The 24,543-nt window shown below is 38.1% G+C and overlaps 1 protein-coding gene across 1 annotated transcript in view; it reads right to left on the reverse strand.

Moving 5' to 3' along the window:
- Nucleotides 1–24,543, reverse strand: part of Nup358 (Nucleoporin 358kD) — a 233,915-nt gene that overhangs the window by 49,274 nt on the left and 160,098 nt on the right. The window contains exons 3-4 of the mRNA XM_067759833.1: nucleotides 4,854–6,795; nucleotides 1,430–4,785 (exon numbers count right to left, since the gene is read on the reverse strand). Coding sequence (XP_067615934.1) covers nucleotides 1,430–4,785; nucleotides 4,854–6,795 — 5,298 coding nt within the window. The remainder of the gene's footprint in view (nucleotides 1–1,429; nucleotides 4,786–4,853; nucleotides 6,796–24,543) is intronic.

Here is a 24,543-nt window from a genome sequence, read left to right on the forward strand (position 1 = left end):
AGGCGCCATAAACAGCGGACAGTGGATGTGACCTGATGGGCAGCTTTGTTGCTAGAAGGTGGCGGAGGTGCGCTTGAGAGTAAACCGTCTCAGGTAAATCCTTTTCCAACATATGCAACAAAATCACAGCCTAGGGTCGGGATTGAGTTCAATAGCTTCCTGAAGCAGGAGGGTATGGAGCAGTCCAGCTGCAAGTAGCTGCTCCGAGAAAGACAATTTGTGGGAAGGACTCAACAAATTAAATAGGGTTACGCTGAAATGGCAGCCCTTGGTCGGGAAAAAAATCACAAATCGCACCGGTACATAGAACCGGCTGCCGTGGGATTTGGTTCTTCAAACAAATCAAATATACGTTTTGTTTGTAATTTGATTCTTCAACTATATTAAAGATACTTGTTACACCTTTCATGCCAATGGAATGGTACATTAAGTTCGTCCGAGTCTCAATATTGTTGTCCGATTAGACATTTGTCGGAACCGATCGGATCGGGCCCCTATAGCATATATACCATGTCAAGCTCGCTGGACCCGTCACTGCTAATCGCCCTAGCCAAGCTTTAGGGGTTAGGCTGATGGCGCGATGTTTGGGCGAAATTGCAACTTTAAAAGGGTGAAAATCGTTTCCGAAGTTTCCTATAAAATACCGAAGATTTTTTGAATAGTACTAAAATGGCGTTTTCTGGTTTTTTGAAATCGATAATGTCGCAAATTCCAAACCCAAAACAAATTTTTGATATTATTTTTCATCATCTAATTCTTTCGAGTTCTTCAACGTAATATATGCTTAAAAAACTAACTTTTTTCCTTTTTTATATATGTATATACTGTTGCACCCTAAATGTATATGGTTTTAACAATTTTCAGCCTACCTTAAGACCACAGTTGATTATTTTGCGCCCGGCGAACTTGGCATTTGCAAAAAAGTATATATGTATGTATAACGAACGACTTAATGGATATGGTTCGGTAACACTTGCAATTATGGGTTTTATCGAGTTGTCCTCTTTAAATCCTCGATATGAGGCATGTATGGTCGGTCTTGGGGTGCAGAATAGACCCTGTTTCATGAGAAATTTTGCCCTGAATGAAAGAGTAAAGGGGGACCCGAGACTTGAACCCAGCGCCGCCGCAATAATCAGACTTTTAAAACTAGATTTTACAAAAAACAAAGCAATAACAAAGGTAAAACAACAAACGCGTAGAGACAAATAAACAATATAAAGATAAACGGACACGATTGGGTAATTAATGGCTTCGGTTTGCCTTTAGTGAACCACTTAGACACGCCACTGAAACTAGTATTTATCTAGTATAGTATACAACTAGTGGGTTACACCGCAGGAATACTAATTCCGAGGTAGTTAAATTAGATAAATGCTTTGTCTGCAGGGTATCTGCACTGTACGTACTGAAAATATGAAAAAATTACCTTTTCCGGTAGTGGTATGACAGGTGTAAAATATGTGTTGTTTTCCTCCTCTTGATACTCGTTTTCATCAACGTCGTCTGTTACGACATCTGCATCGCCTCCACCGCATCCAAACTTAATTGGGGTTTTGCCCGACTTACCGGGACTTTTTGGTTTTAAGGTAAAATTAAAATCTATCTTGTCCAATGAGAATGTAGATTCTCCACCTGCACCGGAAGACGCAGTCATTGTCTCCATAGCTTTAGATGACAAGGAGAATGAGAACGATGGCTTCAATAAAGATGGATTCTCCGTCGGTTTTATGCCTGAAAGATCTTGGGATAACGGTAAGGTTTTTTCTGAGGTGGCAAAATTGCCAAATATCGATTTTCCTGATTCGTTGGGTGCAGTCGTGGTTGGACCACCAAATACAAAACCACTGTTAGGAAGTGTATTATTTGAATTATCAACGCAGACTGTTGTTGCTGTTGAGGTATAAGTCTCTGTGACAGCATTAAATCCGAAACTAAACTTTTGTTTTGGATTAGAGAGCGCAAGTAAATGATTTGGTGATTCCTTTTTGCTGATTGTATCATCTTTCGGTGTATTACAAGCTTTACAATATGCATCATCAATGACGTTGAGTAAGTAACATCCTTGGCATGTCCAGGAACCTATCTTTGGTTTGAACTGATCGCCAAAACCAATCTTAGCAGTTGGTGGTAGGGCCGACATATTTGTTTTTTCTGAATCAATACCACTTGAGGTTAAGGTAGGCTTATCATAATTAAACGAATCTTTCGTTGAAAATTTAGGTATATTTTTCTCATAAGTGGTTGTTGGTGCTAAGCCAAACACAAAGGACGGCTTTGGAAGACTTTTAGGCAAGATATTTATATCTTTTTTGGTTGGTACTATCCCATTCTTAGAGGTTTCACATGCAACGCATTTCTTTTTGTCAGCCGCATTACGCGTGTAACAAGCAGAGCAATCCCATGACCCAGCCTTTGGTTTAAAAGTATCTCCAAAACCCTTGGAAGTGGATTCCTTGCTCTCTATTGCGTTCTCCTTTATCTGTTCAGCTATGTTGGCATTAACATTTTCCTCGTCAGCCACATCCCTCATATTTGCTTGCGCTTTTAGTACAGTTTCATGAAATTGTTTACATGTTTCCGGTAATTTGAAACGCACCGTTAGCATTTCAGTGGCTAGTTCGTTTTCTGAAAAGTCTTGACCAGCCCACGTCAATGCAGTTGTTGAATTTTTTGCATATTTAAAAACGGTATTCTTATACAAACGCTGATTACAGCATAGTTTGTGAATCTGTTCACGTCTCATAACCAATCGGACTCGGTTTAAGTCTTCCTTGTCCTGTAGAAGTTTCATATTTCCAATTCCACGCTCCTTCCACTCTCCTGCCTCTTTATCGAATCGCAAAAGCTTGGCACGATGTTCGTATAACAAAATCTCATTTTCTTCACCTGTGGAAACTTCCACTAAATCTGGTAATGGTATCACTGGATTAAATGTGGCTGTAGGTACATATTCCTCTTCCGTATCAGAAGCACCGGATTTGTTTAATGATGTTGTTACCGCCATGTTGACCGGTTCAATGGCAAGAGAGGACTGAAAGGTTGGCAAGCTTTCTATGTTGAATGGTGAGGAATCGGTACAACCAGGCTTGCCCAAACTACTGAAAATATTACCAAAAGGTGAGGCAGAAGTTGTAGTTGACGAGATAGCAGCTGTTGAACTGATCGAGATTGTGGCGGCAGGACTTTTACCTAAACTGAAATTAGCAAATGGCGCCATTGTTGATTTTAATAGATCCCCTTCATTGTTGTTTACTGCAGTAGTACTAGTAGTAGGATCAGTGGCAGTTGTGAATGTTGTAGCGATTCCACTAAATAATGATTTAGACACTCCACCATTTAAGAAAGCATTTGCTTCAGTAGATACTAAAGTCGTTGAAGACGGTACAACAGGTGCTACCTTATCAGAGACTAATTTGGCAGCTGGGGTGCTCGTGGCAAAGTTAGACATGCCTATATTTTCCGATTGTAGTTGTTGGGAAGATTCTTTTTCCTTAACCAAATTTTTCTTAAATCCATTTCCATCCTTTTTTATATCTAGCTCTTCTGCTTCTTTTTGTGCTTTAATGAAAGCATCACGGAACTTTTCTGCAAGCTCGGTAGTCTTAAAACGTACCAAGAAACGTTCGGTTTTCAATTCTTCATCAGCAAAGTCGTTAGCTATCCATATATGACCTTTCTTTTCACTAATAGGTGTTGTTAATATTAACTCTTTAATAATCTTATGATTAGCACATATTTTATAAGTCTTCTCACGACGCATGAGTATTCTTGAAAAGCCCTCCTTGTTTCTAAGAATTTTTATATCTCCAATACCACGTTCCTTCCAATCTTTGTCAGAATAACGATATAATTTAGCACGACAACAAAACTTTATATCCTCATCCTCCTCACCAGTTCTAACTTCAATTTCGTCTGGCAAAGGGATTATTGGTTTAAAGTCAGGCCTTGGATCGTATTCAACCTCAGGTTCAGCGCCACTTTTATTTCCGCTACTGGAAAAGCTTTCAGACAATTTATTAAGTATTGTGATGCTTTCTCCAGAAATATTTCCTGCAGCAGCTGCCGCTTGGGCTTGTTCGATTTGTGGTTTAAAGCTAAACGTAGTAGTACTAATAGTAGTTGATGGTGGATTGGAAGTTATACTTTTTACGCTGCTTCCGCCAAATATTGTTGCTGTTGATGCTACAGGAGTCGTACTACCCAAACCAAATCCTGTAATACCAATAGCATTAGAAACAGTGACGCTCGTAGTTGAAGATGTTTGTAAAGACATTTGAGGTATTGAAGGTTGCATATTTATTTCTGAAGTTGCAACAAAACTGGGTTTAATGTGGTGAGGAGGTATTGTAACGCTCAAAGTTGGTTGCTGTGCCATTAGAGCAGGCCTATTAGGATTTGGTAATGGATCCGAGTTAGTGATAACAACATTAGCTGGTGGGCCCTTTTCAACCGGTTGATTATTAAGTGATTTGTTGAACTGAATTGCAGAGGACATTCCACCAGAAGCTGGCTGAGATGATATAGCTTGTACCAAAGAACTAACTCCTTGAAGATTTGGAGCATTGCAAGCAATTGGTGGAATTATGGGTGCGATAGACATGGGAACTGACAGTTGAGGTAACTGCGCAGGCACAGTAGGTTGCTGATGTGGTTGTGTTAATAAACCATAGAAATTGTTGGGGCGACCACCTTGCGGCGGTGCCGGCAGCAAAGGAGTGGACGGCGCCATACTAAAGGTCAAACTCGCATCCATATATTGCATCGGAAGAGCACTTCGTGGGCCTTAAAATAAAAAATGTGCATACAATCTATAAGGTTTCCAAATAAATGCTTTCTAATATAATACTTACCCAACATACTCCCAGCGGATACAGGAGGAACTTGTGGTTGTGGCATTATATATGGTTGCGTATAAAAGTTCATTGGATAATTTGGATTAAAAATTGAATTATTATATGCAGCAGCAGCTGCAGCTGCTACTATATGGTTTGGTTGCATATGCATCGAGTTTCTTTGCTGAGCTGTCTGTTGTTGTTGTTGTTGTGATTGCTGTGTCACCGCAAATGGACTATGTACACCAGCAAGCGCCGGGCTATTGGATCCATTTGGAACATTCGATAACAAACTGACAGTCATATGGGGCTGAGCTGGCGGATGGTACAGTGGATTTTGTAATGTATCTTCTATCATATAAAGATCATCCAAAACATGAGATGCATCGTCACGTGATGGTGGATTCGATGTAATGCATGTACGTTTCATAGATTCTTCGAGACCGGAAATTTTATCCTTGAGAGAAGTTAATTCCTCTTTAACTAAACTTAATGTATTGACCATTTGCTTTAGCAAGCTTTCCATTTCATTATTACGCGGCGAACCGATCACAGTTTCACGCCTTGTTCGATTTATAGCTGGAGTAGCAGGTAGTGATATCTCATTATAAAAGTCATCTTCAGCATCTTCATAGGTGCTCGAATTATTGTGCCCGACAACAGGACTACCCTCATTAATAAATTTCATAGTTGCTTGCTGTAAGCGTTTCAGTTCGGTATGTATTATAGAGTTCAAAGGATGGTCAGGATTGGTACTTTCAGTACTTTTCAGCAAATTCAAAGTCTGGTTAAGGCATTCACTTGCGCGATCCAAATACGTACGTTTAGCCTTTTTTGGAGTTTTATTAGCTTCATCTAATTTGCGATAAGCTTCGGCTTGTAAATAAGTTGCAAATGGCAACTGAATACCAGCTAACTCGTCAATTAAGCCCTCATAATCAGCTTTCTTAAAATAACGCGAAGCCAAGTATGATACAGCGTCTTCAGCCGCATTAGAAATTTCATGTTCAATTATAGAAGTATTGGCTTTGGGAAATTTAAAGAGTTTGCGGAATGGTTCTAATACACCTTTATTATTCATTTTAACCATATTTAATCCATATTTGTAAATATTTTCGGCACGAGACTCCAAAAAAGCCTTTTCTATATTTTTAACAATATCTTGAGAACGTGCAACAAATATCTGTCCCAACTTAAAAACGATTATCATATCGATTTTAGGGCCATTAACACCGCGCACTGCCTCAATACCAAACTGTAGGTTCGCACGAAGTTCTGCCAAATTTTCATTACTAAGATTTTTGTAAACCTGATAGGCAGCTAACCACCAATTGCTTTGCTCTTCTGTGCACAGTTTTTCATGCAAGTTAACAAACGGTAAAATACGGGGACGGCCACAAGCACTCCGATTTCCATAATTGTAATTACCCAAGGCTTCGCGTTCCACCTGAAGCGCCTGTTTGGCCTGAATTGTTGCTGCATACAGAAATGTGTCCACATCTAATTGGTTTAATGATTCTGCACCACAAAAGGCTAAATTTTGAGTTGAAAAATTTAAACCACTAAAATATTTGGCACGTACATAGGCCAGATTATCATTGCCCAGAGAAAGGTATACCATATGCTGTAGAGATTGTGGCTTTAAATATTGTGCTATCTCTTCATGGTGTTCAATATAAGCAAAAGATGGCAGTTCAAACACCGGTTCATTTAATTTTGGACTTTTAATTAATAGTGAGCTTTGTTCTTTGACTTTTTGATCACTGTTGCAATAAAGCAGAGCAAATACGTTACGGCGCCATTGCTTGTCTGAACAGGTTTGGCGAATTTGAGACAAAAGTTCATCGTCGTTTCTCCATAACGGGGAACTATTTCCAAGTATATGATTTATTTGCTGATTCACATTCTCTTTACTGGTTGCCAAGTCATCGGCTACACAAGCCAACAAAGTACGTCCAGCCTGAAATAAAATATATTCTAATAAATATTGACGATAATTTTTACAAATAGTCTTAGAAACACTTTCCCCCCCCCCAAATGTTGTTCTATCGTATAACTTTCTTGAATACATTTAATTAAAATAAACTATAAGTTCTACACTGTTTCAATGTCGTGGGAAAGGTAGTAAAAAAATGTATAACTGGACGCCATTTACCTCCGACGATATTTCGGCCGAGCTTTTCTTCCAGTTTTTGTCGTGCTATTAATTGGCCGGACGGGATCTACATGACCAGTATAGAACGATAAGAGTACTGATTATCTTCTATTTAAGGTCAACAAGTTCAGTCCATTAACACCATTACTTGGGCATAAACTGATATCGTCGACGATGCGGTAAAAGCTCCGCATTTAGCTTGAACCGAATTTTTGATAATGATGGAATGGGAGACGATTTCTGCATATAGTGTTAAAAGAAAAGTTTGTGTTTATTGTTCAAAATCACTAACTTAAACAAAATTATGAAAAGCTGCTAACTCCATAAAATTCCAATACATTTTATCTTGTCATGCAATAAAGCATTTTCGTTCTACTATGAAATTTTGGTGGATGAAGTTAGCAGCTTTGACAGCATCGACGACGATATATTGGTATTGAAAATGGTCGAAAACAGAAAATAAAAAAATGTTAAGCACTTCCATTATATAAACTTCAAAAAATCATTTTTTATACTCAGCTGAGCAGAGCTCACAGAGTATATTAACTTTGTTCGCATAACGGTGCCCCGTAACGGCATAAACTAATCGAGATAGATATAGACTTCTATATATCAAAATGATCTGGGCGAAAAAAGAAATTCATTTAGCCATGTCCGTCCGTCCGTCTGTCCGTAAACACGATAACTTGAGTAAATTTTGAGGTATCTTAATGAAATTTGGTGTGTAAGTTCCTGGGCACTCATCTCAGATCACTATTTAAAATGAAAGAAATCGGACTAAAACCACGCCCACTTTTTCGATATCGAAAATTTCGAAAAACCGAAAAAGTGCGATAAATCATTACCAGAGACGGATAAAGCGCTGAAGCTTGTGGTAGGTGGGTTGACGCAGAATAGAAAATTAATAAAATTTTGGACAATGGGCGTGGCACCGCCCACTTTTAAAAGAAGGTAATTTAATTTAAAAGCTTTGCAAGCTGTAGTTTGGCAGTCGTTGAGTATATCATGATGCAATTTAGCAAAAACTTTACTCCTGTTATCATATGTGTGCTAAATAAAAATTTGCAAAATCTGATGACGAACACGCCCAATTAAGAAAAAAAAATTTAGGTCAAATTTTAACAAAAAATTTAATATCTTTATATATATATAAGTAAATTATGTCAACATTCATCTGAAGTAATCATATGGCGCAACAAAATACAAAAATAAAATAAAATTTCAACATGGGTGTCGATATCGAAAATTTTGAAAAATGAAAAAAATGCCGTAATTCTATACCAAATACGAAAAAAGGGATGAAAAATGGTGATTGGATTGGTTTTTTGACGCAAAATATAACTTTAGAAAAAACTTTGTAAAATGGGTGCGACACCTACCATATTAAGTAGAAGAAAAAGTTCTGCGGGGCGATATCAAAAGCCCTTGGAATCATGGCAGGAATACTGTTCGTGGTATTACATATATAAATAAATTAGCGGTACCCGACAGATGATTGTTCTGGGTCATCCTGGTCCACATTTTGATCGATATCTCGAAAACGCCTTCAGATATACATACAACTTAGGGTTACTCCCTTTTAAAATACTCATTAACACTTTCCATTTGATACCCATGTCATACAAACACATTCCAGGGTTCCCCTAGGTTCATTTTCCTTCATGGTTATTTTCCCTTATTGTGTCTCCAAATCTCTCAGCTGAGTATGTAATATTCGGTTACACTCGAACTTAGCCTTCCTTACTTGCTTTTTCTTGTTCAGTTCCTCCTTCGATACCGTCTTTATCTCGTCAATCGTAGCGTAGCGTCGTCCTTTAATGGGCCTCTTCAGTTTAGGGAACAAGAAAAAGTCACAGGGGCCAGATCTGGGGAATACGGTGGCTGCGGCATCATTAGTTTATTGTTTTTGGCCAAAAGTCGCGTCGAAATTGAGCAATTTTGGCACGAATTTCGCAGCGACCTGTCTTATTCCCAAATCATTGATAAAAATCGAACGGCACGAGCCAATCGATATGTCTAGGTCCCCATCAACTTCTCTAACGATGATTTGACGATTGGCCAATACCATTTTCATCACTTCATCAATTTTATCGTCTGTTGTTGAAGTGCTCGGGCGTCCGGCACGCTCTCCGTCGTTCGCATCTTCTCTGCCTTCTGAGAACACTTTGTACCACCGATAAGCGTTGCTTCTCCGTATGCCACAGTCAACATTCGGAATGCATCCGCGCACTTAATTTAGTTTTTCACACAAAGTTTGATACAGGTTCTTTGATACACTTTTTTTTTTTTTGAATAGGTAAAAATCGAAGACGAGCCAAAACACGCGCAAGGAAAGCAGCTGTCAACAATTACTAAGTGAACATTCAAAATGGCCGAGCTTGTCGGCATAAGTGAGAGACATGAGTACCAACATAACGCCACAAAAAAATCGAAATTCGAATATACGTAACCCGCGAAAATTCAAAATTCGCGATACTTTTTGAACACACTTCGTATACAGTTAATTAAATGCGCTCCACCTTTATATGTTTAATTCTTCTAAATATTTTTACAATTTCTATGTCAAAATTAAAAAATCAAAGTTCAGAAAGAATATGTCTTTGTATAAGGACACATTTTTTGCTGATTTTTGCCCATTTATATAAAGTGCTTAAAATTTTTTTTATTTTGTACTTTTTAGTTCTAGGTGGAAGAGAGTCGGTAGTTAGTGCCATAATTATTACAAGGTGAAAAAATTATTTTTATTACGTCAGAATGCATATAATACTTGTATGTATACAATATAGTACGTATCAACACGCAAGTTGCATTAATTTCTAAGCTCATATGTATGTACATATATGCCAAGCTTGGATTGCTACACGTGAGTACGTGACTTGCTTACTCTAATTATTTCGATCCGTGCGCTACCTAATGTAACTTTTTTCCTTTTGTTCCTTTGTCAAAGTGTCTTAACCTATCTGTGAAGTTTCACGTTTGTAGCTCAATGAGAAGTTACTTAAAAATCGATGGCAAGATTTGTATTGAAACGGCGGACAAACATTCAACCGACCTAATATAAAGGAAATAAAAAGGCATGACGTGGCTGAATGCGCTTGTAACACTTCAACCATCGTAGGAGTGCGGGTTCAAATAACACTCCCGGGAGAAAAGGGTTTAAGAGATTTACAAGGTATAATTGAAACAGCTGTCGCCTTGTCCTTCCATGTTGTTGTTTCTGTTGAAGTACTATTGTTTTTTCGAAATTCGGGCAGTGCTTTCTCGTTGCCAAATGGGTCATAAGTGAGGTTTTTTGGTTATTTATATTTAAATCGTTACAATATTTAAAATCTGATTTATGTTGTGCTAATCGAGTCTTTAATTTAGATTTAGTTGTTCCAACATATACTTTGTTGCATAATTCGTTGTCGTTTCCGTTACACGGGATTTGATAAATAATGTTGCTTTTTTCCATTTGCGGTATTTTCGATTTAGTTTGGTTAAACATACTTTTTAAAGTGCTCATAGGTTTGTGTGCTATTTTAATATCTTCTTTATTATAGATGTCAGATGTTGATAGGCGCTCAGATAATTTAGGTACATAAGTTAACGACTTGACTATTTCCGGGTTTTCCTCTCTGCGTTGACTATTTGGTGATTTATATCTTTTTAAAAGAGTTTTTATAATTTTATCAGGAAAATCATTGGCTTTTAAAAATATCTTTATTTCATTTTCTATGTCATTATGGTGTCATCTGTAATATTCATCATTCGTCTTATACAGCCCATTGCCGTATTTATGATCATGTTTTTGGGATGTTTAGAATAATAATTTATAATTCTACCCGATGTTATATACTTCTTATACCACATTAACTTCAGTTGATTTCCTCGTCGTATTACTATTGAATCTAGATAGGGTAATTTTCCGTCGTCCTCGAGTTCCGTAGTGAATTTAATATTTTTGTCAAAAGAATTTAGTGCGTCAAGTATGTTTTGTACCTCGTTTTAATTGATTATTGCAAAAAGAGCGTCCACGTATTTAGTTAATAATCTTGGTTTTCGTGCTAATTTGTTCATCGCATTGTCCAACAGTTCTTCCATTATAATATCTGCAATTATTGGGGAGGTTGATGATCCCATCGGTAAATCTTTTAGTTGTGTATATATTGTTTCCTTATATTTAAAATACCGATTATCTTTAATGCAGAACTTTAATATTTCTATGAACATTTTCTTAGGTATTTTCGTATATTTTTCTATTGTTGTCCACTTATTTCTTATTATATCAATTGCTAGATGTGTCGGTATACTAGGAACAATGAAACTGCGTCAAATGATATCATATTTTCTTCGTCATAAATATAAGAGTTATTGATCTTTTCTTTAAAGTCTTGTGTCTTCTTTATATTATATAATGAACTGGTGGTTTAAAATATCTGCAACGTATTTGCAGAGTGCGTGTGCTGGTGATCCCGTGGCCGAGCATATCGGTCTTAATGGTTTTTCTTCCTTGTGGATTTTCGGCAATCCATATATCCGTGGTGGTAGTGCCGTTGTAGACGTAAGTTTCTTTCTACCTGCCTTCGAAATTAATGCCATTTTAAAAAGTTTATCTACAAGACTATTATCTTTATTTTATAATTTTAAAGTGGGATCTTGTCTCTGAATTCTATACATCGTCAGGTCATTTAATATTTCATCCATTTTATTGTTATAGGCATTGAGTTCCATTGCTACTGTTTTGTTTCCCTTGTCAGAATAGTACTTTGTCTACCTAAGCCCCAATCTCTACAAAAAGTGGGTTCGGTCCAATACTCAGACAAAAAGTTGATTTTGTCGCATAGTGTAATTGTTCTTTGATTATTATTTCTATATATACATATTACTAGCTTATGCCCGTGGGCCAAAAACTCGGAACATTCTAGTTTCTGCGCCAATTTTCTGCCCGAAATACTGGGGTTTCTCCGTAAACTGGTTATAATTTTATTCTTCTTATTTTGGTCACTGATTCCTTTTTTTCTGCCAGAACCAGGTTTTCGAGTGACAGCCAACTCCTTCTTGAAGCTTTTTAAAACTCTTCACACAGATTTTGGGCACACTTTTACATCCCTCGCATTTTTTTTGAAAGTCCACTGAGGATGGTCTTGATAAACTTGCACAATTTTTTTACGTACTTCCAATTCGCTTGCCATTTTTAGTCGGATAAAAGTGTTTAGAGAAAATATTTGTGTAACAAGTAAGGAAGGTTAAGTTCGGGTGTAACCGAACATTACATACTCAGTTGAGAGCTATGGTGGCAACATAAGGGAAAATAACCATGTAGGAAAATGAACCGAGGGTAACCCTGGAATGTGTTTGTATGACATGTGTATCAAATGAAAGGTATTAAAGAGTATTTTAAGAGGGAGTGAGCCATAGTTCTATAGGTCGACGCCATTTAGGGATATCGCCATAAAGGTGGATCAGGGTTGACTCTAGAATTTGTTTGTACGATATGGGTATCAAATGAAAGGTGTTAATGAGTATTTTAAAAGGGAGTGATCCTTATTTCCATAGGTGGACGCCGTTTCGTGATATCGCCATAAAGGGGACCAGGGGTGACTCTAGAATTTGTTTGTACGATATGGGTATCAAATGAAAGGTGTTAATGAGTATTTTAAAAGGGATTGGGCCTTAGTTCTATAGGTGGACGCCTTTTCGGAATATCGTTATAAAAGTGGACCAGGGTTGACTCTAGAATGCGTTTGTACAATATGGGTATCAAACGAAAGGCGTTAATAAGTGTTTTAAAAGGGAGTGGGCCTTAGTTCTATGGGTGGACGCCTTTTCGGGATATCGCCTAAACGTGGACCAGGGGTGACTCTAGAATGCGTTTGTACAATATGGGTATCAAATGAAAGGTGTTAATGAGTATTTTAAAAGGGCGTGTGCCTTAGTTCTATAGGTGGACGCCTTTTCGAGATATCGCCATAAAGGTGGACCAGGGGTGACTCTAGAATTTGTTTGTACGATATGGGTATCAAATGAAAGGTGTTAATGAGTATTTTAAAAAGGAATGGGCCTTAGTTCTATATGTGGACGCCTTTTCGGGATATCGCCATAAACGTGGAATAGGGGTGACTCTAGAATGTGTTTGTACGATATCGGTATCAAATTAAAGGTATTAATGAGGGTTTTAAAAGGGAGTGGCCCTTAGTTGTATATGTGAAGGCGTTTTCTAGATATCGACCAAAATGTGGACCAGGGTGATCCAGAACTTCATCTGTCGGGTACCGCTAATTTATTTATATATGTAATACCACGAACAGTATTCCTTCCAAGATTCCAAGGGCTTTTGATTTCGCCCTGCAAAACTTTTTCATTTTCTTCTACTTAATATGGTAGGTGTCACACCCATTTTACCAAGTTTTTTTCTAAAGTTATATTTTGCGTCAATAGACCAATACAATTACCATGTTTCATCCCTTATCCCGTATTTGGTATATAATTATGGCATTTTTTTTATTTTTCGTAATTTTCGATATCGAAAAAGTGGGCGTGGAAATAGTCGGATTTCGGCCATTTTTTACACCAATACAAAGTGAGTTCAGATAAGTACGTGAACTGAGTTTAGTAAAGATATATCGATTTTTGCTCAAGTTATCGTGTTAAAGGCCGAGCGGAAGGACAGACGGTCGACTGTGTATAAAAACTGGGCGCGGCTTCAACCGATATCGCCCTTTTTCACAGAAAACAGTTATCGTCCTATAATCTAAGCCTCTACCAAATTTCACAAGGATTGGTAAATTTTTGTTCGACTTATGGCATTAAAAGTATCGTAGACAAATTAAATGAAAAAGGGCGGAGCCACGCCCATTTTGAAATTTTCTTTTATTTTTGTATTTTGTTGCACCATATCATTACTGTGGGCGTGGTCGTTCTCCGATCTTGCTAATTTTTAGTAAGCAGACATATAGTAATAAGAGTAACGTTCCTGCCAAATTTCATCATGATATCTTCAACGACTGCCAAATAACAGCTTGCAAAACTTCTAAATTACCTTCTTTTAAAAGTGAGCGGTGCCACGCCCATTGTCCAAAATTTTACTATTTTCTATGCTGCGTCATAAGTTCAACTAACTTTCCAAGTTTCATCGCTTAATCCATATTTGGTAATGAATTATCGCACTTTTTCGATATCGAAAAAGGGGGCGTGATTATTGTCCGATATCGTTCATTTTAAATAGCGATCTGAGATGAGTGCCCAGGAACCTACATACCAAATTTCATCAAGATACCTCAAAATTTACTCAAGTTATCGTGTTAACGGACAGACGGATGGACGGACATGGCTCAATCGAATTTTTTTTCGATACTGATGATTTTGATATATGAAAGTCTATATCTATCTCGATTCCTTTATACCTGTACAACCAACCGTTATCCAATCAAAGTTAATATACTCTGTGAGCTCTGCTCAACTGAGTATAAAAAATATTTTTGACATTTATAGCAAAGCATGCCGCAGAAAAGTAATTTAAATACATCAATTTGGAAAAGAGTTATTTGATTAAATAAAGGTGACAATTTTTTCAAACGCAGCCTTTGCCCCTTACCAATTTTCATTATCCTACCATTACCACATCCAGAGATATGCAATATGATATATTCCATTTGTATGGGAGGTACTACGCCCCTTCCTTCCCACCCCAAAATGTTTGGGGGTGTTAGGGATTGACCTCATATAAGTCCTTACTGAATTTCAATGTTCTAGCATGATTACTTTCAGAGTTATGTGAGTACCAAATATTAATTTTGCATGGGAGGTGCCACGCCCCTTTATATATCGACGTTATTTTTAGCCTATGACCATCCCTGGAAGGTTTCTACTGGGTTGTGCAAATTTGGTTGTGATCGGTCAATCCGTTTAGGACGCAACTCGATCTATACCTACATACATACATAATTTGAATTTTATATATAACTATAGATTATTCAACCATTTCAGAGTTTCTAACATGTATGTGATTGGTGTCAGTCAATTAGAAATATAATACATCGCATTTATGTTTTATAGTTTTTGCAGTCTGTTTGTCATCTGTATAGAACCCAGGAATAGAAAGCTTTTAATGGCAGAAATACACTCTGAGTGCTTGCAAATAACTGCCGGGGGCGACCCAGCTTAGGAAAACTTTCTACTAATTGAAAAACTTGTTTGTTAAATTTTGATGTTGCTTTGCTCGGGACGTGAACCCAGGATCTTCGGTGTGGTAGGCGGAGCACGCTACCACCACATTAGGGCGGCCGCCACATATTATATATTTTTTCGAAAATATTCGTGGGGGAAAACAGTATGTTATAATTATTTTAAAAATTGATTTTTTATTCATTATTTTGATTTTTTTTTTTAGTAGTTTTTTAACGCAGTTATAAAATAAATATTGTTACATTCAAAATAAAAAAAAATTAATAAGATACGACGAGTGGAACCAAAGATATATTATTTTGAATGTGGGCAAGTTTGCTTACCTATCGAATCTGAGCACATGCAGATCTCTAAAAAAAAAAATTTTTTTTCGAGGAAATCCTGATATATCTGTTGACTTAAATTGCGAAAAGATTCCATAAATTTGATGCCTTTTAAAAAAGTGAATTTTTTTTTTTCTACAAATCCGTACGATTTGTAAAATAATGACCCATATGTGAGGCTAAACAATTTAAAGTTGTAAAGATTTTGGAAAATTTTAGTCGAAGAGAAGAATGTTTTAATGCTATTGTTGAAACAGATATATAAACATATGAAAATATCATAAAACAAAAGGGAATCAATGTAGAGTGGGACTCTTGTATTACTATTGATTATGAAAGAGTATTTGGGTGTTTTAAATGTTTGGTTTTCAATCATAAAGCTGCTGAATGTATTAACAAAAAAGCTTGTAGTTGATGTGGTACCTCCACACGACTTCAAAGATTGTACATCAATTGCTTGTAATTTTGTAAATTTCTGGGAACTTGTACAGAAAAAACCGTTAGAGGCGGATGCACACCATGTTGCATTCAGTAAGGGATGTCCAGCATATAAAAGATACATTCAAGTTAAAACTAAAACTAGAAAGTAGCAATCAAATAGTACCAATCTAATTTGTCTGTATCTCAATATAAATAGTATTTTGGGGAATAAAAACGGAATTGGAAAGACTGATTGAAATTAAAAATCCAGCTGTAATACTGTGTGCTGAAACATGTACCACAAATTTAATAACGAATCATGAGTAGAGCATACAAACTTATAACCTAGTCAGATGTGATTCACATTGTAGGCATACTGATGGTGTTCTGGTGTATGTGCATGATTCCATCGAATATAGCATTAAGTATAATAAAGCAATAGCTAAAAATATGTGGTGTTTTTTTGATCAAATTGAAGCACTTTAACCCAAAATAGCTAATCGGTGTGGTTTATCACTCACCGAGCACAAGCGATGCGGATTTCATAAACTACTTACGTACCGTCTTAGGTAGTACCAGTGAGCTATCTGTAAATAACATTCTTGTAGGCGATTTTAATATTGATTTAAATAATATGTCAACATATAGGTGAACTTTTTAAATCATACTGTATGTATCAAACAATTGATTTTGATACTCGTATAACCGATGTATCCAAAACAAAAATTGATTTACTTTTTTCGAATACTAAAGACATAGTGTGTGAAAAGTTAGATGATCACCAAACTTCCCATCATGAAACAATACAATTTAAAATAAAAAGAAGCCCTAAATTTAGAATGAGGAGCCCTATAAAAGTTACGTCATGGGAGTACTATAATATTGAATCACTTACAAATCAATTGCGCATATGTAATTTTGGCAATTTTGACAGAGTAAGTTTGGATAATACTGTTTCGATCATTAGTACCAATATTTTGACTGTTATGCAGAATCTAACTTGTGAAAAAGTAGTTCAATTAAAATTGATGAATAAATGGTATGACAATGAGTTAGCCAATATGAATAAGTGCATAAACTGGCTCAAACTTCAGGAGAATGGGAGTACAGAAACATAAAAAAGAATACAAAGGGCTTGTGAAAATTAAAAAAATCAAACATATGGAACATAAAATAAATAGTAATAGCTATGATAGTAAAATGATGTGGAAACATTTGAAACAGGCAATAAGTATGGAAAATTATGTATTTTGGAATGATTTTCCGTCATCCCTTGTCAAATTTGGTTTCGAGACAAACCGGCTTCGGCCTTGTGCCATCATCATCATTTGTCTCGAAACCAAATTTGAGAAGGGATGACGGAAAAGCGTTCCATTATACATCATTTATCCACCCTGTCCGAAAATCAACAAAACAAAATAAGTCAAGTATGGAAAAGGAAAATTCTTCAATCAAGAAAATAGTAATAAATGGTTAAATATATGATAATGAATCGCAAATTGCCAACAATTTAAATAAATAAAGAATTAACATTGAAACACCTTATAGTCGTTTATATATATACATATGTATGCTTTATTTGGCAAAACAATTGTTGCTGGCTACACCTCGCCCATCGCAAATATCACATCATGGTTGAGTAATTACTTTAAGAATTTAAAAAGTTTCGATAATTTTTCTATAAAAAATTCTTTTAAATTAACTGATAAGATCAAAAATATGCAGTTGAATCCGAATGAATGTTTCGCATCGTTCGGTATAACATCATACTTTTCAAATGTACCGAGAAATGGTGCGTTGGACTCTTTAAAAATTTTACTAGATAGGCAAAATATTTATCCGTCTGTACAAATGCGTGGTGGCAACGGCGCGCACCCACGTATTTGTTAAAGATTAGTTAAGGCGAAAAAAGGGGAAGAAAGTAAAAACACCTAAAAGGTTTCGTATTAATAAAAAAGGAATTCACAGTGTTTTTTTTATTCAATGTGTATAAATACAACAAGTGTTAAGGAAGATGTTAACAAATGTTGTGAAAGTTTATGCCTGTGTGTATAGTGATCACAAGAATATGTGGGTGGTAGTAACGAAAGAAAATAACCAAAGAAAGTTATGTTACGAGGGGGGGGGGGGGGGGGGGATATATTTAGGCCTGTGGCCTAAACATACCGGCCCCCTTGCCGTAAGCAACCAAGAAAAAAATTAAAAAAAGGGATGCCACGTGATCGCACGTCCAGTAAGGCGCTGTAGCGAAAGAAGGCAGTGCAGATGCGGACTGCAAGCACTGCACGCCAGATGTATGACCTCACGTTTCGCTCTCCTGTGGAAAAATAAAAGAAGTAATTAGATATACGTACGTGGTTTTAAATTCCGTGCTGTAATTACTTATTTTTATGAAAAAACTCCTATTTTTGGCAGGCTCCTGAGACTTCCAGCCCGAATACGGTCGGTTGGGTCAGGAGACCGCCAACTGTTGTTGCTGGCGTTCCGCTCAACATCATTTCGGCGTATATATCTGCGCCGAGTGTAAGCCGAATGGCGATGAGCGGTAGAACTGTGGGTCGGCAAGCCGCATGCATTGGAATGGAACGGCAATCTTTGGATCTACATTTGATGGCGGACTCAACAGATAGTGGCTTGCAACAATGCTGGCTTGAGTGGCCAAGTGTGTGGATGACCCGAATTTCCCGCGAAGGATTATTGTGTATTGCCCTGATCCTTGACGCTCTTAACCGTAGGTCGCGCACCAGCTCTGCATCGACAATTGTGCTTGTGACGCAGGGATCGACTATAGCTCGAACCAAATGCAAGTGGCCCCGCGATTCGATCCGTACGACGGCAGTCGGTGCGATGGGCACAAATGGCCGCATGATGGGTGATGGGGTCGTTGTCTGGGATAGGCGTCCCGTTCGGAAGCCGGCTGGTACGGCGTGTAATAGCGCTCGTCTACTGTCGACTTTGCTCGCGTTACTTTGATATGGCGCGGTTTTGTTTCGATTTTGCCTCGTTACGCGTTTAGTTGCTCTGGGCCGACCATGGGCAGCGCTTCCCTTCGATGATGTGGTATGGAGTTCGGTGTCCTGCTGCCGCCAATTGTCTTGTTCTTGTCGTTCTTTCTTGAACTTTTCCGCCTTCCGTTCATGCTGTAGCAGCGGCCGAAAACTACGCTTCCCAAGATTGCTGGTTGAGGGGTTTTGTTCGGCTCTAGCCATTTCTTCTTCCAACTCTGCCTCCTCGACTTGTTGGGCCCAAGACTTAGTTGGTCCCGATAAGTTGATCGACAACTCGTCGTCCGATTGGTTGTCGTCGCCGACGACAATGGTTTCTGCGCGTGCAGGACGTTGGTCCTCGAGGTGAAGCGTAGTATGGTGCTTCTCGTTACACCTTTTGCATCGATATTTGCTTTTGCAGTTGTCAACGCGATGAAACGGCGACAAACAATTCGGGCAGTATTTATGTAGTAGAACAGCCCGTAACCTTTCTTCGGGCGACTTGCTTCTGTACTCAGCGCAGAGCCTCATACTATGGTTTCTACCGCAGAGCTGGCAGGCGACGTCGAAGCGCTTGGCGCTTCCCTCTGACTTGGCCAATAGAGTTTCGAAACGGGTCATGGTCTGCAAAGAATATCGGTAACATTGATCATGACCACATAAATTGGGTGGGTTCTGTTTGGGTGGCGCAAGGTGACGGAAAAGCAAAAAGGGGAAAAATCTTACGTGATTTCAATAACCGTACATGTAAATGATGCCTTAGGGCGGCGTCAATTAGCAGTTTACCCCAAACTTCAGCCCTGAATTTAACGTCAAACCCAATTTGTGAAGCTTGAAGAAACAAAATAAAATACGACCTTTGTCAAAGTTGGAGTCGTACGCAATGCTAAATTCTATCTGACGCCGACTTTTAGGACTAGTTTATTTAGAATTTAATTTTTGTAATTTTGGTTGCCAGCGCATTATTTGACTTAACATCTACATGTATTAAAAAATCATTTTTCCAGTTCTGAGACGATTTTTATGAACAAACCGAGGGCTTACCAATGGGTTTAAGTATGAGTCTCTTTCTATGCAATTTGTTCATGAACACAGTTGAAGAACAACTAATTCACAGCTCTCTATTCCCACGTTTTTATTGCCGATATGTTGACGATTGTTTTGTTATTATTGAGAGAGATGGCTATCGAGTATGGCTCATCGGCTAGTAAACGTTCCACTCAGTTATGCGGCATACAAAAAAGAAGAGATAAAATTGTGAGCATTGCAGAAACAAATGGATATAGCTCTAACAGTATAGAGCAGATAATTAAAAAGCATCACAACAAAAAAGAGCGAAGGGAGAGTAGCTCATTTTTTGATACGTTGGACGTTGAAAACAAAAAGACGTGGTGTAACATGACCTACGACTCAAATTATTTTAACCATTTACAAAAATGCTACAGACAAATAAATGTGAATTTGGCCCCTAGAACAACAAAATTAAAATCATTACTTACATCCACGAAAGACAAATGCGAAAATTTGGACAAACCTGACGTTTATTCAATCACTTGCTCGCAGGAAAACGACAACGGGAATATATGCGGCGCAAAGTACATCGGCCAATCGACCCGCACTGTACGAATCAGATTACATGAGCACTTAAAATATATACAGAATATTGACCGGAGAAGTGGAATCGCTGAAAATGCTTTAGCGAATGAGCATTCAATAAGTGAGGACGACTGCCAGTTAATTAAGTCGGAATGTAATATTAAAAAATTAAAGATTTTAGAATCTCTACATATATATATAACAAAAATGATTCTGTAAATCGTGATACAGACCTACTGTACTCGAGTCTCTTCACAGCATTCCAGTAAACTTAGAGTGTTCCGTATATTGTTATTACATATTACATACATATGTACATAATTACTTTTGTATTTTGTTGTTTAAACTCTCTTTTTATTACTTTCATATTGTTTATATTTATAGACAATGGTTAGTTGATAACTAGTAACTAAGGATGACACGTCGCGAGTGTCGAAACAATTGTTTTGCCAAATAAAGCAAACATCTAATATATAAAATTCTTCTGTCACGGTTTTAGATGCTTAACTCCTCCGAAACGGCTGAACCGAATCTCGTGAAGTTTTGTGTGTTGGGTAGGTTTGAGAATCTGTCAACGTCTACCTTTTTTTCGCTACGTGCCTAGGGTCTTTATATCAACACGTGGACCCGGGTTCCCCTAGAATGTGTTTATACAATATGGATATCAATTGAAAGCTGTTGATGAGTGCTATAGTAATAACAGGATAATTTTTATACCCCTCGGTGACCAGGGTCTCGAGATATAGGCCAAAACGTGGACCCGGGTACCCCTAGAATGTGTTTATACAATATTGTATTGCATTGTACAGTACAATAAGATTCTTAAATCTTTTATAGCACAACAGCATTCATAAACAAATTCACATTAAAATAAAGCTTGCGATTTATAAAAATTAAAAAGTAAAAGTTAGAGTTAAAAAAAAAAAAATAATAGTAATAAAATAAAATTTTAAACTACAACTGACGGTTTCAACATAAAGAGATAGCTGGCCATTCTTCTATGTTCCTGGAGTAAGGCTACTGAAATATGCATAAAGCGTTTGTTTAAAGTTGCTTTTGTTTAACTTATTCCTTATACTTGACGGAATGGAGTTCCAAAGACGAATAGTGTTGACGAAAAAAAGTCTTGCTGATGTTACCGAGTTCAATTGTGGTACAATTAAGTCACTTAGACGAGCTGACCTAGTAAAAACTAATTTTGTATGCAAATAGTTCGGCGTGGCCGACATCATGAGTTTAAATAAAAATATGCAATTCCTTGCCTTCAAATAATTTAAGATGCCACAACCAAGGAGACGGTGTCTCCAGGGGGAAATATGATCGAACCAGGGCACACCATATACATAACGCGTGATGTTATTAAACAGGACTTCAACCTTATGCGCGGAGTGAGAATCCAGCTTATTATATATCAGCTCAGAAGACGTTATTATAGGCAAAAGGAGTTGCAAAGCAAGTTGACGCCTTGTGCTAGTAGTGGTATATAGACTAGACTGCCGCAGATTGCGTAGGGTTAGATACACATTGCTGACAACCGAATTTATATGGTCTTTGCACGAAAGCTTAGAATTTATTATAAATCCTAGGTTCTTGATTTTATCAACAACTTGGAGGTTCACATTATTTATATGTACTCGTATGTCAATTGACCCACGATTTTTGCTGATAGGTAGCACAAAGGACTATCACAATTTAGTAACAAACCATTTTCAGTCGCCCATTTGTATATCATTGACAAGTCATCATTGATGTGACAGCAAAGACGGTCAACTTGCTTGAACGAGTCAGATAAATAGTGCTGGATATCATCCGCATATGCATGAAATCTCACATATTGACACACTCCAAAAATATCATTAAGAAAGAGGCTGAAAATCAGAGGGCCAAGAATGGATCCCTGGGCTACTCCCATAGTCAGCTCTTTCAGTTGTGACATCTCAGAACCAATTCGAACACGCTAGTATCTGAATGTTAAGTAACTATTAATTAAGCTCAGAGCATGATTACTAAACCCAAAGTAAAATTTCAGCTTGCTGGATAAGAGCGTATGATTGACCGAATCAAATGCCTTGGAGAAATCAAACATACATAACAACGTTAAATGATTATCGTCAAAAGGAGTGCTCAGATCATCCAAGATCTTAAGCATTGCAGTTGCACAGCTATGATTTTTTCTAAAGCCTGACTGGAAGGGGGAAAGTAGATTATGCTCATTAATTTGTCTAGAAATCTGATCATGCATTATTGTTTCAAAAACCTTCGAAAGGGCTGGCAGGACACTAATCGGACGAAAATCAGACGGAGAGCTAGCACCTCTTTTTTTAGCTACAGGTAAAACGGTTGCCACTTTCCACAGACTAGGAAAGCAAGATGTGGTAATGGCATGATTTATGATGTGGGTAAGAGTTCCAACAAGATATGGTAAAACCAGTTTAATGAACCTGATCGGCAGCCCCTCCTCGCCTACGGCATTGGAGTGTTTTTTTGAATATGGATATCAAATGAAAGCTGTTGATGAGTTCTATAGTAGAGGATAATTTTCATACCCCTGGGTGACTAGGGTCTGGAGATATAGGCCAAACGTGACCCCGTGAACGCCTAGAGAAAGTTTTTACTTTGTGGGTTTCAAATTGAAGCTGTTGACGAGTGCTTTAGTACAGGGTAGTTTTCATACATATTGGTGACTAGGATCTCGAGATATAGGCCAAAACGTGGATCAGGGTAACACTAGGATGTGGTTTTACATTATGCATATCAAATTGAAGCTGTTGATGTGTGCTTTAGTACAGAGTAAGTTTTATGCCGATGGGTGACTAGGGTCTCGAGATGTAGGCCAAAACGTGCACCCGGATACACCTAGAATGTGTTTTTACATTATGGGTATCAAATTGAAGCTGTTTATGTATGCTTTAGTACGGAGTAAGTTTTACACCAGGAGGGTGGAGCCGTGTATAGAAGTCCACGAAAGTGGGGAAAGCTTCTGACCGCCATTCACCTGGGAATGGCCACAGCAATTCTTTTGCATGCGGTTCAAGCAGCTCACTACTGCCAGTCGCTTGCGGCCAAGTATCCTCTGGGTAGCCGCTAAACATCCGTTTAGCGGTGAGCTAATGTGAGAAGGCGACAACCTGGCTAGGCCACTCTGACATAATCGGTTTAAGGGATAGCCGGGGGAGATCTCATCGGCAGCATCTGTACACCTCTAAGTGCGGCTGCAAGCGGGCGTCTGTCTTAGAGAAAGCGGCTCGCTATATAAACGTGCAAATAATATTTTCACCCCCGCTGAGCGGGTTGTGCGCTGGGCTTGGGACCCGCCACGTAAAACCATAAATAAAAAAAAAAATAAATGTAAGGCGCGATAACCTCCGAAGAGATCTAAGGCCGAGCTTCTCTTCCAATTTGCGTCGTGCTCCTCTTGATTTTTCCCTACAAATTGGCCGGACGGGACCTACATGTTTTATGCCGACTCCGAACGGCATCTGCAAGGCAGATGAGTTTTCACTGAGAGCTTTTCATGGCAGAAATACAATCGGAGCGCTTGCCAGACACTGCCGAGGGGCGACCCCGCTTAGAAAAATTTTCTTCTAATTGAAAAATCTTATTTCTAAAATTTTGATGTTGCTTTGCCCGGGAGTTGAACCCAGGGCATACGGTGTGATAGGCGGAGCACGCTACCATCACACCACGGTGGCCGCCCGCACCATACTCCAATGAAATATAACAACAAGCCTCGGATAAATACGACCATGGCAAACGTTTGAAGGACAATGAATTGAGGGCATGCACCTGGAACGTCCGCTCCCTGAATGGGATTGGTGCAGATGCCCGGCTGGTTGATGTCCTCGTCAAAGCAAAATCTGACATATCCGCCATCCAAGAAATGCGCTGGACGAAGCAAGGAAGAAAGAAGATCAACAATTGTGACATTTATTGGAGTGGCCATACGAATAAGCGCAGTTTCGGCGTCGGATTCGTGGTGGGAGACTTTGTCGCCAAGTGCTGGCGTTCACGCCTGTGGACGAGCGTCTCGCCGCTATCCGAATAAAAGCAACATTTTTTAT

The sequence above is a fragment of the Eurosta solidaginis genome, chromosome 1, assembly GCF_040869045.1.
Source record: "Eurosta solidaginis isolate ZX-2024a chromosome 1, ASM4086904v1, whole genome shotgun sequence".
NCBI classification, from domain to species: Eukaryota; Metazoa; Arthropoda; class Insecta; order Diptera; family Tephritidae; genus Eurosta; species Eurosta solidaginis.